At 32.8% G+C, this 17,400-nt stretch overlaps 1 protein-coding gene across 1 annotated transcript in view; it reads left to right on the forward strand.

The window, feature by feature from the left end:
• LOC150098435 (uncharacterized) overlaps nt 1-17,400 on the forward strand; it is a 260,713-nt gene that overhangs the window by 123,079 nt on the left and 120,234 nt on the right. Inside the window, exon 10 of the mRNA XM_090405278.1 lies at nt 15,094-15,243. Coding sequence (XP_090261404.1) covers nt 15,094-15,243 — 150 coding nt within the window. The remainder of the gene's footprint in view (nt 1-15,093; nt 15,244-17,400) is intronic.

The following is a 17,400-nucleotide window of genomic DNA, read 5'->3' on the forward strand; positions in this document are numbered from 1 at the left end:
CCTGGAATGGAAAAGGTAAAACAAAAATGGAAACAACAAAATATAATACACATAACAAACTGGAATGTAAGAAGAATAGCATATAAAGAAATAGAATTAGACCAACTATTAAATGAAAGAAATTTTAAAATAGCAGTAATCACTGAAACAAAAAGAAATTAAAAGGAACTATGAGAACCGAAAATTTTAATGTGATATACAGTGGAGTTGACAGAGACCAAAGAGCACAAGCAGGAGTCATGATTTGGATTCATAACTCCCTTTCAAAACAGTTAAAACATTATAAATTATGGAATGAAAGAATAATAGAAGCTAGAATAAAAATAGATTTTTTATTGTTATTTTTATTTTTTTATGTTGGGCCCATATACAGGAGGTTGGCTGGTCAACCTATAGTACGTTAGTACCGTATATGGGTTGTGAAAGGAGAAACTTACAGTGGAGTTGACAGAGACCAAACAGCACAAGTAGGAGTCATGATTTGGATTCATAACTCCCTTTCAAAACAGTTATAACTTTATAAATTATGGAATGAAAGAATAATAGAAGCTAGAATAAAAATAGATAGAGGCATATTTAACAGTAATTGGTTTATATGCCCCAGAAGGAGAAAGAGAACAGGATAATATTGAATTTTATAATCAGCTACAAAACATATATAATAAAATAAATAAAAATGATTACGTAATTTTAGCAGGAGACTCAAATGCAAGAATTGGAAACACGAAAATTAGTAATAATATAGAAATACATGGAGAACATAATCTAAACAGGAATGATAAAAAATTGATTGACTTTGTAGTTTATAATAACCTAAAAATAATGAATTCCTTCTATAAACATAAAGACATACATAAAAATACTTGGGCAGCAAGAGGATGGAAATCAATATTAGATTATTTTATATTAAATGAAAAGACATCAAAATTTTCACTAGATGTTAGAGTTCACAGAGGATATGAAATTAGCAGTGACCACTTCCTTGTTAAAATAAAATTAAGATTATCACCTAAATGGTTACAAGTAACAAGAACAGAAAGAAAATCTGAAACATTTGTTTATAAAAACTAGACTATTGAATGACACAAATGTACAATAATTAGAAGAAACACACGTATAAACCACAGTGAAAATTATTTAATTGTAAATATTTCATCCTAAGTATCTTAGGACATCATCAGTACAGTATTTAAACAAAAATTAGGAATAACATACAGTTAGGGCGCATGATTGCAATAGAATCTCATGAAAACGTGCATAACGTGCTAAAGTAGTAAAAAAAAAAAAAAAAAAAAAAAAAAAGTTTCTTATTGCATCAGGTTACTTCACCTGGAAAGGTCAAATTTACAAGCAAGAGGAAGGAACAGCAATGGGATCTCCTTTATCACCAAACCTAACAAATTTGTTTCTAGAACACCTTGAGGAAAAAATATTCACTTTTGAACCCAAACCAAAAATTTGGCTAAGATATGTCGATGATGTATTTGCAGTATGGAATCATCCCGAACCTGAATTACAACTGTTTCTAGATAAAATTAACCTTCTTCATCATCGCATCAACTTTACGTTAGAAAAAGAATCTCCACAGGGTATCTCTTTTTTGGATTTACACATCAAAAGAAAAGAAGACGGTTCCATTGCCACTTCCGTCTTTCGCATGCCTACATTCTCAGGTCGCTACATTCACAATTCTTCTGCTCATCATCCATCTCAGAAATCTGGCATTATTAAATCACTAGTTTCCAGAGCACACAAATTCTGCTCCTCTGAAGAATCTTTAAACCAGGAATTAGAAGTTATCAAAAATACAGCCATCCTAAATGGATATAATCCCAAAACAACTCAAAAAATCATCAGTCACTTCTGCATACATCAAACCAGACAGGAAGAAGTGCATAGGATTCCCATACCTTACGTTAAAGGCATCTCAGAACGTCTTTCCAAAATTATGAAGAAATACGATTTTGCCACTACTTACAAACCTATCAACCAAATTTACAACTTATTACCTTCTCCTAAGGACAAATTCTCACTCTTGATGTTACCTGGTGTTTATGAGATTCCATGCTCATGCAAATTATCTTACTTTGGACAGACAGGTAGGTCTGTTCAGAAACGCATCTCGGAACATCAAGACCACATTTGTCTTCTTAAACCGCAGAAATCTGGCCTCTCTCAACACGGAATTGAAAATCCAAACCATAGGATCCATTGGGAAAAGGCTAAACTTTTACATAGATCTATATTTAAACATGAACGTTTATACAAAGAAAGTTCTGAAGCCCTACTACACAGACCAAACCTAAACCGCAATGACGTTCTTACTATTCCTAAAGTATGGGAAATTATCATACAAAACTGTGTTAAATAATTAATTTTTTTTTTTTTTTTTTTTTTTTTTTTTTTTTTTTTTTTTTTACTACTTTAGCACGTTATGCACGTTTTCATGAGATTCTATTGTAATCATGCACCCTAACTGTATGTTTTCCTAATTTTTGTTTAAATACTGTACTAATGATGTCCTAAGATACTTAGGATGAAATATTTACAATTAAATAATTTTCACTGTGGTTTATACGTGTGTTTCTTATAATTATGAACGCACCACAGGTTTCGTTATTTAAAAAAAAACAAATGTTCAATGGCTATATGAACAAAGAATTAACCAATATCTAAGTAATAGAACAAAACAAAATGTTTTATTTTACTTAGATAATATAATGGCTTAATATAAAAACGATACTAAATGCAGCAGCAAATGAAAGCTTAGGAAAGACCAAAAAATTCAATAAAAAGAAAAAATGAAGATCTGGGATGATACAATCAAAGACATAATCAAAAAGAAAAAAGAAGCCTATCACAAATGGTTAAGCAGTAAAAGATTAGAAGATGAAATAGAATATAAAAGAATAAGAGCCATAGCTAAAAGAGACGTCAGAAAAAGACATAGAGAATCATGGAACAAATTTGTTTCTAATTTAGAACATGATTTATATAAAATAAGACTCAATGTATATAAGATTTTGAAACACTTAAATGCAGATACCAAAGAAAACATAAAATTAAACACCGAATTGAAATTAGAAGAATTTCTAAATTACTACACAGAATTGTGGACAGACAAATATTTTAAAAAAGACAACTGGCAAACAGTTAACGAAAATGAAAAGGAAATAACTAAGGAAGAATTAGAAATCAGCCTGAAAGAAACAAGAAACGGAAAATCACCTGGAGAAAATAAGCTAGGTTCAGAACTATATAAATGTGCAGGAACAAGATTCAAAGAAAGATTCCTATTATTTTTAAATGAAATTTATACAACTGGTAACTCCCCAGTAGAATAGAAAAAAGCAATTGTGATTCCTATCTTTAATAAAGGTAATAGAGATGACCCTAAAAACTATAGAGGTATCAGTATGCTAAATTCCTGTTACAAAATATATAGTAGATTCTTAAATAGCAAACTAATGAAGTATTCCGAAAACTTTATTTTAGAAGTACAGAATGGATTTAGAAAAGGACGATCATGTATAGACCAGGCCTTTTGCCTAAAATTAATAATAGAGAAAAGAAGAGAATGCAATTTAGAAAGACATATTGCATTTATTGACTTTGAAAAGCATTTGATAAAGAAACATATTATTTAACATATTAAAAGAAAGACAAATACCAAATAATATCCTAAAAGCTATCACAAGTTTATATGAAAATAATCAAATACAAATAAGATTAAATCATGAGCTATCATATACAAGAGAGATAAACCAAGGGGTCTGACAGGGATGCCCCCTCTCAGCAACTCTTTTTTAATATTTACTTAAATGAAATAATAATAAAATGGAATAAAAATATACATCAAGGAATTAAACTTTCTCCTACAGTGAACTTAAACACCCTCCTTTTTGCCAACGACCAAATAATAATTACAAATTCTGAAGATAACTTACAGAAAGCCGTTTTAGATCTAAATGAGATAGCCAAAGATTATGGCATGATAATATCAACAGAAAAATCAAAAACTAGCAAAACAAGTGTTCTCTGCCAGGTTGGCAGCAAAATGACCCAGAGGAAGACCAAGATATAGGTGGGTTGATACGGTACAAAATGCTTTAGACGATAGAAATATAAGATCTGATAATGTTGGAGTCTTGACAAGTAACAGACTGATTTGGAGGAAAATTGTAGATAGGAAATTAATAATGATGTAATTTTTTTCATGTAGTACTATCATATCCTGTACACCCCTTGAGGGTACATGGCAGGAATTTGATGATGATGATGAAATCAAAAACTATGGCCTTTAAAGGACAAGATCCAGCAAGAACTAAAATAGTAATAGATAACAAGATCTTAGAACAGGTGAATTCATTTAACTACGATCACATATGAAAATGAAAAAGATATAAATGTAAAAATTGCAAAATATTTAAAAATAACAGGTGTAATTAACTCTATATTTAAACCAAACCTAGTTCAAAAACAAACCAGACTAAAAGTATGCAATACATTAGCCCTACCAGTCTTAATATATGGAAGTGAAATCGGGACAATAAAACAAAAAGACAAACAAAGATTAATAACAGCAGAAATGAAGTTTATGAGAAAAACTGCAAAGTATACCCTATTTGATCACAAAAGAGACGAAGAAATTATGAAAGAATTAAACCAAGAACCAGTAATAGAAAAAATTTAAAATTATAAACATAAATGGATGGAACACGTTCAAAGAATGAAAACAGAAAGATTACGAAAACAAGCCTTAAAGTACAAGCCATTAGGAAAAGAAAACCAGGACGTCCTCTTAAATGATTCAACGATGACTTCTAAGTCCGGAATAGCCATGCCAGGCCTAAATCCTTGATACGCGTGATGATGATGATGAAGTTATTAGATTTCTAAAACATAGCCTCCCTTTAGCAAATCCTTGCTGTCCATCAAAGGTAATACCATTGTTGTCAAGCCATTTCTAGATCCTGATTCTCACCAGCCTCTCCAGCACTTTAACCACAACATCTGATATTGATTGGCTTATAATTTGATGCTTGAATTCTGTCACCTCCTTTATGAAGTGAAGTACAATCCTGCCTTCTTTCCATTCCTTTGGAACTTAACCTCATGTATGACTCATATTAAACATGTCAAGGCAGATGTCAACTCCCTGGCACATTTCTTCAAAATACATGGTGATATATCATCACCTCCCACAGCCTGATTAATGCAATTTTGCTTATTTCCCCATATACATCTTCCTCACTCACAGTCATTCATTAACTATCTCAACTGTATCCTCTTCAGCACTTCTCCTTATACCAATGAATGCCATCCTACATAATCATTCTATTTTTTTTATGGCTACTTATTGAAAGAACTCCCTGGGATTTTTTTTTTTTTTTTTTTTGGCTTCATTAGCTAACTGATACTCATACTGAACTTTTACTACCCTTATCAACCGAACACACACTTATTCGCAGTCAATTCCACTTACCATTAATTGCACTCTGTTTTTCAGTGTTGTTATCACCTGCTTTATCATCATTCAAGCTTTTTTTCTCGCTATCATTCACACACACACTGAACATTCACACACTCAACTGTCATGTTCCCTACTCATATTTAAACTGATATTTAAGCCTCATGGTCCATCAGAATATCACATTTCCTACATACCCACACTCATTCTTTTCTCTTATTCAGCCTCTCTACATAAATAAGCACAACATCTTCCTATGCATATATACTACATTCATGGCAGTGTACCATTTTTGAGCAATCCATTGCGTTTACTTTATTTGTCTTCCACACAGAGCTATGCAGTGATTTGCCTTTCACCACCACGTTGCGTAAGAGTGCTAACAAAAGCAATGAATTTATGATAATATCGCCTAAGAAATTTATCTGAACACCATGTTTCACACTCAAATATCTTACAGTAATACTTAATTTACAATTTAGACAATATCAGCACACATTGAAATATAAAATTTACTCATCTTATTGCAGTCCACACAGTGACCGATGTTGAAAGATTCTTAAAACTGAAAAATTGTATTAAAAAGTTTTAATAGATCTGGATATAGGTTATAAATGGAAGGATAAAATACTACAATTGTAGAAAAGATTTTAGAAGTTCTTAACCTTAAAAAAAAAAACCCTGTTGAAGCATTAAGTCACAGAGATGAATATCTGCAGAACTGTGGATTTCTGCAAACAAAAACCTATCACACCACACCACAAACTTTGCAACTGGTGGGATTTTTTTTATCACAGCACTTATTATAAATTATTTATAGAAGATAACAGAATGAAAGTGAAATGGTCAACAGCCAGCTAATGAGTCACTCTGGGCTACCACACATGCATGACCCCTCTCCCATATATTATTTGGCAGTAAATTCTGAACAGATTTTACTTTACTTTTGAGGTGGATGCACCTCATATATAGAGGAGTAGAAGGCGGGTGACTAGTGGTGTGTTGCAGGGATGTTCTTGGACCACTATTTAATTTGTACATCAGTGAAAACATGCTTGCTAATTATGCAAAATTAGATAGTGTAATAGTTAATCAAGGCAATGTAAAGAGACTGCAGAATGATTTAAATAGGCTCATAATATGGGAAAGATAATTGATGTGAGATTAAATTTCGAGTTAAAAAATTACAGGCTTTATGCTACATTGACAGAACTGTACCCCAGAAAATTGTATAACTAGAGATTTGATATTGTCAGTGGGTAGGAAGTTGAAGTTATGAGGACATATTGCAAAAGTGGCAAAGGTGGCTCATAGGATTATTTGTTTTTTTTAATGAACGTGTTAATATGCAGAGATAAGGAAGTTTTCATTCCCTTTTAAGGCTTGGATATTCAGTCACATTTGGATTAATAACTTGTGCACAGGTCTGATCACCTAGGTTTCTTGGGGATGACAAAATGATGGAGAGAATCGAGAGGCATGTGACCAAGATGGTGAGTGATATGTTGAATGTGCTCTCTGAGGATAGATTGCAAGAGGTTTGAGCTTTATATGATTGATACAGAGGAATTATTTGGCACTTGGTTGGAGGGGCAGAACAAGGGAATATTGCTGGACATTGAGAAAATTTAATAAAGGCCTCAGGACTAAATTTTTTGCTTGGAGAGTGAATGTGTAGAATGGGTTGCTAGAATCTGTTAGTGAATGTGTTCAAGGAGAGTATGATAGGTATTATGTAAATAGTCTCAGTTGTACCTTCCATGATGAGTCTTTGGATTCCACCGAGATCCCTCTGTAACAACAATAATAATAGTAGCGGTTACAGCCAAACAATATATGAAGAACAGTATGAAATTAATGCCTCCTTTTTTTATTTTCAGAAAATATAATTTTTTAACACAGGTTTTACACAGATTAATACTCCTTCTTTTGTAAACATTTTGTTGTCATTCAGCAGTTTCCTTCATTCTGCTGTCGACATTGTTGAGTGAGATTCTGTATGCCATCTCAATAAAAAAATTTTACTCTGGTGTCAGAGCTCTTTACAAATAGCTTATTTCACTTATCTTTGTCTTCAAAATGGCATCCTTTAGAAAGCCAAAGTGGTGATAATCAGAGGGTTCTAGATCCTGTCTAGATGCAATTATGATATGTGCTGAGTCCAGCATATGTTGCAATTGCATCTGTTGTGTGCAAACTGGTGTGACTGTCTCTTACCTCAATTTCACTACCCTTAAAGTATGTGACCAAGGTCTAACATTGAAAGTTTTTCCACTTAGTTATATTATAAACTAAAGATGCCAAGAAATTATTTTCTTGGCATCTTTGGTTTATAATCATCCTTTATCCAAGTGTAAGCAAATACAAGTTGCCTTGTCATGAAGTAACTTCATGACAAGGCAACTTGTATATAGAGGCTAATGACCTTACATCAATTGCCATGGTATTCCATAATGCAAGGCACATATCCTTACAGACATGTACAATGCTATGCATTATTATGGAAAGGGCCACTATCGAGACTGGTTTCAATCTTTATTGAAATCTCATAACTGTGCTCATGTCAACAGATTGTCTCTATACATATTTTTCAGATAGATTTCCATTGGGTTCACATCTTCTGCTGTAAGGAACTCGGTCACCACTCTCTGCTTTGTTTGCTGCAGCGCTGCTTGCTATAGACTACTAGTGTCCACTGAAAGCTTTCTACTACAATTGAGAGAGAGAGAGAGAAAAGGCATTATTTTCATACTGCCCCTTGTAATGCATGTTGCATTGAATTACAATAACAAATACCAACAGCAGCATTCCTGTGCTCTGTGCAAGATTTCCAGAAATTTCAGGTAGATACTTAAGAAAGATATATTTGTTAGACATCTCGAATTAGGGATAGCAGTCATCACTGATGAATTCACTCATGACTATTCTTTCATTGAAAATAATTGTCTAAGGCCTCATAGTAGCCTTAGCACTATGCTAAAGAAAACTTGTCAAAACAAATCATCTGCTACAATGAACCATTTCTTTTGCTCCTGCAAGATTGCTATAGTGACAGTTGACTATAGAATAAAATATGCATTTTATGAATTTTTTTTTTTCCTAACTGAATTTTTTTTTTTTTAATTCATTGAAAAATGTTTAGCCAAACATATATTTTGACTTATTTATAACAAAGAACCATGACATGCTGGAAAAAAAAGTTTTCTTTCTAAATTATATTCCTTTATATACACAGTCTGCCTGTTTTGATCTTAATTATCCTGTTGCTTATTGTTAGTGAGTTATGTATGTGATTTATCATGAAATAATCATACTAATTATTAATTTACAGGAATTATCTTTTAATATTAAATGCTGTTAGTATTTAATTTCTGAATGCTAAATAAGATAACTATTATTTTATTTTGTTTTTTGCATGTGATTTTATCTGTAATTAAGGCTTTATGTATTGCAGATGTGTGTCTCACTTTGAAACACCAAAGACTTACTAAACATTTTTTTTGCACAAAAAATCTGGATTCCTTTTTGAATAAACCAATTTTATTAACATCTGGACTGACATTCCAAAGTCATCAACTCTAAAATTCCTGACTGTTTTCGAAAAATTCTAATAGCCATTTTCAAAAACAGTCCATATGGTACTACTCTGTTTTTATCCATTTCAGTTCAGATGTCACTGTTTTTTTTTTTTATGATGAACACAGCTTTTTAAAGTTCTTGTTGTAGGGACTCACTGTTGTTTTCTTTTGATGGGAGGCACTGATAATCCTGTCTTGTCTTTTCATTCATATTCTGGATCTTTCCTCCTGACCTCTGACCTATTGAGTTCTTTTTGCTTGAAGTCTGCACATGAGTTCTACAGAATATACACTTTTTTTTTTAGCTGGATATGAGAGTTTGGATGATCTTATCCTGATATATCATTCAATTATAAATTACCCTCATCCAGAGTGGAACATACTAAGTCTGCTACATTATAAAAATATGTGTAGCACCATACGCCAGTATAGTGTAATTGGGTAGATGAAGACTAAGATTATTAAAGTTGCAGTCATGGGAAAAGTTAATATTACAGAGTTAGGGCATTCTCATTGCAAATGGCTTGAATGTTAGGTGCCTACATTCCAGTATGGCTCTCCTTTGGTTAATGCTGGTCAGTGGCAAAAGCCATTGATCAGCTTTTCACTTGGGCACTTGCAGGTAGATTTTTAAGCTTTTCAGCACAGAAGACTATCTGTGTACCTTTGCCACAAATTTCATCTTTATGACCCAGATCTAAAGATTTGGGCAAAACAATAATACCATTTGCAACAGAAGCAAAGTTCTTGGGATTTATGTTCAGTGAAAAATTAGCATTTGTACCACACACATATATGTGAATTATGAGATACATGTGTGGCTCCATGGTGGGTTGAAGTTCACTGAAACCTCCTCCTTTTTGACCACAGAGCAGTAAACATTCTTTTCACCTCTCTTGTAGCACAGATAAATGTTCCTTGGTCACCATATATAGAGCACATATCAGCTCAAGACTTGATTATAGGTTTCAAGTTTATGTCTCTATCAGAGACTGTGCTTTGTTGGTTGGAGCTATCCCCATCAAGTAACTAGCTTGTACTGGTACATTTCAGACATCATCCATTCTTGATCTTTATGTTGAAGCAAACAAATCATCATTCTCATTTCAGTGATAACTGTCTTTGCATTAAAATAAAATCCCACCCGATCATCCTACTTAGACAAGTTATATAACACGTCAGATTGCCATATGCCTCTATATATCCCTTTGGATTGTGTTTAAAATAATTAATACAAGCTCTAGACATTATTATTGACAGTGTTGCACAAATTCACTATTATCAACAGTAATGTTGACATTCTGCATGATGGAATGTAGTGCAGCTTTATTCTATAATGCAGCTTCTCATTGTGTAAGCTAGGGAAACATTCCTCTTTTCCTTCTGTTTTTCCATTAGCTTTTTCAAACACAGAGCAGAATACTCTGTTTTATGATGTACTAATTTATACCACTGATATAGAAATATTTTAAACCTGTATTGTAAAAATGTTATTCTTTATACTTGAAAATTTCATATAAGGAGACAAATGCTTTAATCTGTTTTACAATATATTTATACATTTATTGGCATATTTTTAACCATGGACATGGATATACTTAAATGGCTCAGTGTCTGGGGAGAGAGCATATTATGCTGTCTCTCCAGACATAATAATATGCATGTCTAGTCAGATCCCACTGGAATGTGATAACACACTTGAACAAAGTATGTAACTCAATGGCCCACTATCCCTCTTCATTACCCCCACTCTTTACCAATAGGTCATATTTTACCACCAGAAGTGAATCTTCATGTGCCACCCTAAGTGCAAAATGGGATATATTGTGAATTATGTCAAAAAGTGAGACACTTCAAATATTTAATTGTTTATTCAAGTTCAAGCATTCAATGAATTAAGTTTGTATTAAAACAGTACAAAATATATTAAATGTTAATGCAAAGAATGGCATTGCTTTCTGTCAGACACCAGTAATCATATCAAGTTCCAAGATGAGAGTTTTAGTCACATATCCTGCTCTACATTTAGCCAATGGTGGACACTTGCATATTGGAGATATACAACCTGTGGCAAAATATTATGATTATTAGTATTTTGAAATGAAATGAATTATGTAAAAGAATTTCATTTAATATATAGGAGTTTTAATATATTATATTATAAACTATCTGAGCATAAGCTGCAGCATAAGCTGAACCTTTGTTCAGCTTATGCTGCAGGTAAGTTATGCATTTCTATTATTTCTTGTATAAAATTAGATATAATAGCATGATTTTATTAAAATAAATTATCAGTATCAAATTTCTTATATCACTGAGTATTTTACATCATTTGTTTTTCTTCTGACATAGAATAAAAACTTTTGTGAACAGCTAAATTAGCTTTATAATTTAAATGTAAACTGTACAATAATGGCTGGTTAGTGGGGATTGTGATTTATTTTATACATTATTGTATATAATAAATATACAATAATTTTATATTGTATGTAATAATGTTAATGTATATAATTTATTATATACATTATATACATTATGAAAATTTACAAACTAAAATAAAAAATATTTATTGTATTTGCTAATAAAATTGCCTCGTGTCCCATCAGGAGAACCACTCAGCTACTAATGGGCCATCACAGACCATACTATGAGAAAGGCTGCATCATCTGCCTGTCTCTTACATGGATTTCTAGCAGATCATAAGAAAAAGTAATATCCTAGTGGCAAACATCATGGAATAGAGAGACCTACAAATAATGTATATAATGGATATAATTTATTATATACATTATATACATTATGAAAATTTACAAACTAAAATAAAAAATATTTATTGTATTTGCTAATAAAATTGCCTCGTGTCCCATCAGGAGAACCACTCAGCTACTAATGGGCCATCACAGACCATACTATGAGAAAGGCTGCATCATCTGCCTGTCTCTTACATGGATTTCTAGCAGATCATAAGAAAAAGTAATATCCTAGTGGCAAACATCATGGAATAGAGAGACCTACAAACTATAATAGATAAAACATGCAATTGAATGCGACTCTTTGCAGGGTTTGTAAAGAGGAAGTTGTTGCTTGGCTATACATAAGTCATGCTCATCTCACACACTTTTTACTGTCGAAGGGCGATAATATGCTTATGTGCAAGTATGTGCATTCAAGTTTTAACCATTGATCACATTTTAATTGACTGCCTGCCTGCCTCAGTAATTTAATGAAGCACAGTCATTATTTTGACACTTTAAGCAATCTTCCTGAGTCTTATACACTCAGGCAGATCTTATTAGATTTCATTAAATATATCTGATTTTAAATTTTTATGATGTACTAATTTATACCACTGATATAGAAATATTTTAAACCTGTATTGTAAAAATGTTATTCTTTATACTTGACAATTTCATATAAGGAGACAAATGCTTTAATCTGTTTTACAATATATTTATACATTTATTGGCATATTTTTAACCATGGACATGATGCATAATAGCCATTGATGCCTCTGTGCCAATAAACACTATATGACCACCATCACCAACAGCTGCACCATGCAGATGGACATCTATATATGTATAATGCAAACAAAAAAATGTGAGGATCTTTTGTGGCTGGTTTATGCCATCCATGCAATGGTTTACTGGTTAAAATTAAGATCTCTGTATCATATTGACATTTTTTTTTTTTTTTACTGTATGGCTTTCTGACAGCTGCACTGTGGCACGTTGCACATGCTCTCAGAGAGAGAGATGGAGTCTTCGAGAATGATAATGCCTTACGTCACCGGGTCCAGTCTGTAAAGAGTTGGTTCAAAGAACATATAGCAAAACATCACCTATATTCAATGGCTGTCAGTGTTACCAGATCTCACTCAGTTATGCATGGGATATTCTAGAATTGTGCTGTGAAAGACACACAATTCCTCCATTCAGGGACTAGGATGTTTTGTAGACGTCACGGTTATATTTGTCATTAGACATCCAGTGGAAGCAGTGCCAATGCAGATATATTGATTCCACTAGATGTTATGTTATTCATACATGGTATTAGGCCGGTGGTCATAATTCATTGTTACGTCAGCATATATGTGACTGTAGTTGGTTAATGAAGTGAAATGTTGCATAATATTGTGACATTTTTAGAAGATAGTCTGCAATTTATTTTTGACATGGTTCTCATATAGAGTAAAGTTATTTTTGTTCTGTTGATGATTCTTTGTGTATCCATATGTAGGTAACTCATATATTATGTGATTTTAAGTTATTACTGTGATAACTATTTTTTTTAGGGTTCTGTTAGACATTCTAGTTCTTCCTTTAAAATTACTTCTCAGAGATTATTGTAGTTGATATTTATTTGTTTAAGTAATGCCATGATTTTGGATAGCAGATGATTTGAGTTTTTTTGCAGATTTCATTTCTTTAATATTTTTTGCTACTTTTTAAATCATATCTGAATATGATTTGATCACATAGGGCATTCACATTTTGTATTGGTATAGATAGCTGCAATATCTTTATTGCTTGTTCATTAGTTTAACAGATAATACATTCAGATTTTTCAGTCATCAAACATCAGTAATATTTGTAAATTTGTGTAGAAATAAACATTTATGTATTGAAAAATTTGTGTTCTTTTTTTGTTGCCTTTAAAGTCAGAGTTATAGTTCTTTAAAATAAGTAATCAACTTTGTCACTTCTTTCAAAGTAAAGCTAAAGTATTAATTATTTCTTTTAGAGTTACACGATGATCAGCATTCATTTTAAAAATTTATGGAATTTACAACTGTGTTAAAAAAACTTTTATTATCCCAATCTTCATATCAAGATCATCATCTGGAGCATACGTCAATATACATGACAAGCTGAGTTACATTATTAGCTGTAAGCTAAAGAAACAATGATGTGATCACATGTTATTCGACTGGCATGAACTTTAGTGGAAAAAAAAATTAAATTACATCAAGCTAAATTCTATTTACAATGACAGGAATAAACATTCTTTCAGATGGTTTTCTTTCAGAAACAATGATGTCCTATTTTTAGTGTTACAATTCTTATTTTTGCTTTTAAGATACTGGATTTTCTACAGTCCTGTTTATAGTTGTTCTTAGTGAGGAATGTTCCGTGGGTCGAATATATACCTTCCATATGTTTGGGATTTTTAGACCATCATTATTGTTCAGATTGGGGTGGTTGATAATAATCTCACATGCTTCCTTGAATTTTCGTTCATACCATGTTTTAGTGTGATGTAGACAGCTAGTGCTTTTCCAGTCAATTCTGTGTAAGGAATTCAGGGCATGATCAGAAAGGCCAGCTTCACCATAATTATTATATTTAATGTGTCGTTTATGTTCTCTAATAATTATGGTGAAGCTGGCCTTTCTGATCATGCCTGAATTCCTTACACAGAATTGACTGGAAAAGCACTAGCTGTTTACATCACACTAAAACATGGTATGAACGAAAATTCAAGGAAGCATGTGAGATTATTATCAACCACCCCAATCTGAACAATAATGATGATCTAAAAATCACAAACATATATTCGACCCACGGAACGTTTCTCACTAAGAACAACTATAAACAGAAATGTAGAAAATCCAGTATCTTAAAATAAAAAATAAAAATTGTAACACTAAAAATAGGACATCATTGTTTTTGAAAGAAAACCATCTGAAAGAATGTTTATTCCTGCCATTGTAAATAGAATTTAGCTTGATGTAATTTAATTTCCCCCCACCACTAGAGGTCATGCTAGTAGAATAACATGTGATCATATCATTGTTTCTTTAGCTTACAGTTAATAATGTAACTCAGCTTGTCTTGTATATTGATGTATGCTCCAGATGATGATCTTGATGTGAAGATCGAAACGTCGGGATAATAAAAAAGTTTTTTTAACATGGTTGTAAATTCCATACATTTTTTAAATGAATGACTAAAGTATTAATTAATTTAATCATGATTTTTTGTGTTCAAATAATTTGTGTACATTTTGATTGGATTTAATTTTATTGTATATTGTTTCTCTCAGATGTTGCAGATTATCTTTTCAGCATGTACTTATCAGAAAAATTCTTCTTCTCCATCATTACTAATGGAAAATTTGGTTCATTGCTTAAATAAAGACTTGGCATCAGTGCAGGTTCAAAATTTGGTGTCCTTTGTTCAGCTTATGCTGCAGGTAAGTTATGCATTTCTGTTATTTCTTGTATAAAATTAGATATAATAGCATGATTTTATTAAAATAAATTATCAGTATCAAATTTCTTATATCACTGAGTATTTTACATCATTTGTTTTTCTTCTGACATAGAATAAAAACTTTTGTGAACAGCTAAATTAGCTTTATAATTTAAATGTAAACTGTACAATAATGGCTGGTTAGTGGAGATTGTGATTTATTTTATACATTATTGTATATAATAAATATACAATATTTTTATATTGTATGTAATAATGTTAATGTATATAATTTATTATATACATTATTAATCACAGTTCTAAGTTTTTCTTAATTCTTAAATGGTGTGCAAGATAGGATGCCAGAGGAGTGTTTGCCTTGAGGAACGATAGAGAGTGTGGCTATGGCAATTAAGGGAGGTGAAAGGGTGGATAAGATGATTGTAATGGTGGGCACGAATGACTTAACAGGCAATGTAAATCAGGTGTGAGAGATCTGAGATTGTTGCTTGAGGTCGTACAAAGGTTATGATAAGTGATGACTTATGTCCTCTAAGAGTGGAGGCTTTGGAAAGCAGTGTAGGGTGCTGCTACAAACCAAGAAGCAGAGAGGGTGGGGAGCAGGAAATGTTTAGGCAGTTGAGCTTGGCAAGTGCAAGAAGAATGATTGTTATGGGAGATTTTAACTACAGCAGTATAAGCTGGGAAGAGGAAAATGCATGTAGTAATAAGGGAATGCAATTTCTAGAATTGTTGAGGGACAAATGTAATAGAGGGAACAAGAGGTTCAAGAGTTTTGGATTTGGTCATAGCATCAGAAGAGCTGATAATAACTGAGATGACATCCCTCCCCCCACTTGGAGAGAGTAACCATGTGATTTTGACTTGGAAGATGAATAAACATGCAAGAATATCAAAGAAAAGAGAACATACGTGGAATTATAAGGGAGGTGATTATAATAGTCTTAGATATCAACTTGGGAACAGTTCCATGGAGGGAGGAATTGGAAGTGTGAGATATCATTAGTGTTTGTGAAATTGTAAATATTTGTTAATAGTAATAGTAAGCTGTATTCTACGAGTGAAGAAGAGAACAAAATTAGGTGTAAAGTGGATGACAGACAATATCAAACAGGAACTGCAGTTGAAAAAGAGATAATGGAAGAGACATAAGTAGAGGGGTGGAGAGCAAATGCATGAAGAATATAAGATGGAGAGTGACTAGTATGGTGAGGAAGGCAAAACTGGAATATGAGAAGAGATTGGCACTAAGATCCAAAGAAAATCCTAGGGAATTTTTTAGCTATGTGGCCAGTAGGAGGAGAAATGATTGTGGAAGAATGACATTGCAGGATAAAAATGGGAATAGAGTGACTGATAGAAGACATAGTAGAGTTGTTCAATGAGCACTTTATTGGAGTATTTCATCCTGGAGAAGGTTTTAATACTAGAGGGATAGGGCAGGTTTAGAGGTGCAAGAGGAGAGTGTGTTCCAAATACTGAGTACTCTGGATGTCAGTAAAGCTGTGGGACTGGATGGTATTTCACCATTTTGAGAGAATGTGCTAAAGAACTGACAGCTCCGTTGACCTGGCTTTTCAATGAAAGTGTGGCTATGGGAAAGATGCCCAGGGAATGGAAGGAAGGTAAGATAGCCATTGCATAAGGGTGATAGCAGACTGGAAGTGTCTAATTATAGGCCAGTTTGTGTGTCATCAGTAAGTTGTTAAAGTCTTGGAGAAATTAGTGAGGGACCATATACAGCATTGGGCAGATGAGGGTAATGCTATTTGTGAGAATCAAGACAGATTTGTTAAGGGGCACTCTTGCTTTAGTAATACGATTGCCTTTTATAATAAAGTGACAAGAGCAGTTGATGAAGGAAAGGCATATACTGCCATTTTTTTGGATTTGCAAAGGCATTTGATAAGCTGATACTTGAGTTGCAGCACATGGGTTTAGATGTCAGGTTAGTCACCTGGATTCAGGATGGGCTGTCTGATAGGTACCAGAGAGTTGTGTATGGTGGGGCAATATCAAGGAGGCAGAAGTTATAAGTGAGGTTCCACAGGGCTCAGTACTGGGCCCTGTGGAACCCCAGGGCCCAGTATTGAGAACCCCAGGCCTGAGTACTGGGGTTCTACAGTATTGTTGTTTA

This window comes from Typopeltis vanoorti, chromosome 15 (assembly GCF_054136105.1).
Source record: "Typopeltis vanoorti isolate ZY-2024b chromosome 15, IOZ_Tvanoo_1.0, whole genome shotgun sequence".
Classification (NCBI taxonomy): domain Eukaryota; kingdom Metazoa; phylum Arthropoda; class Arachnida; order Uropygi; family Thelyphonidae; genus Typopeltis; species Typopeltis vanoorti.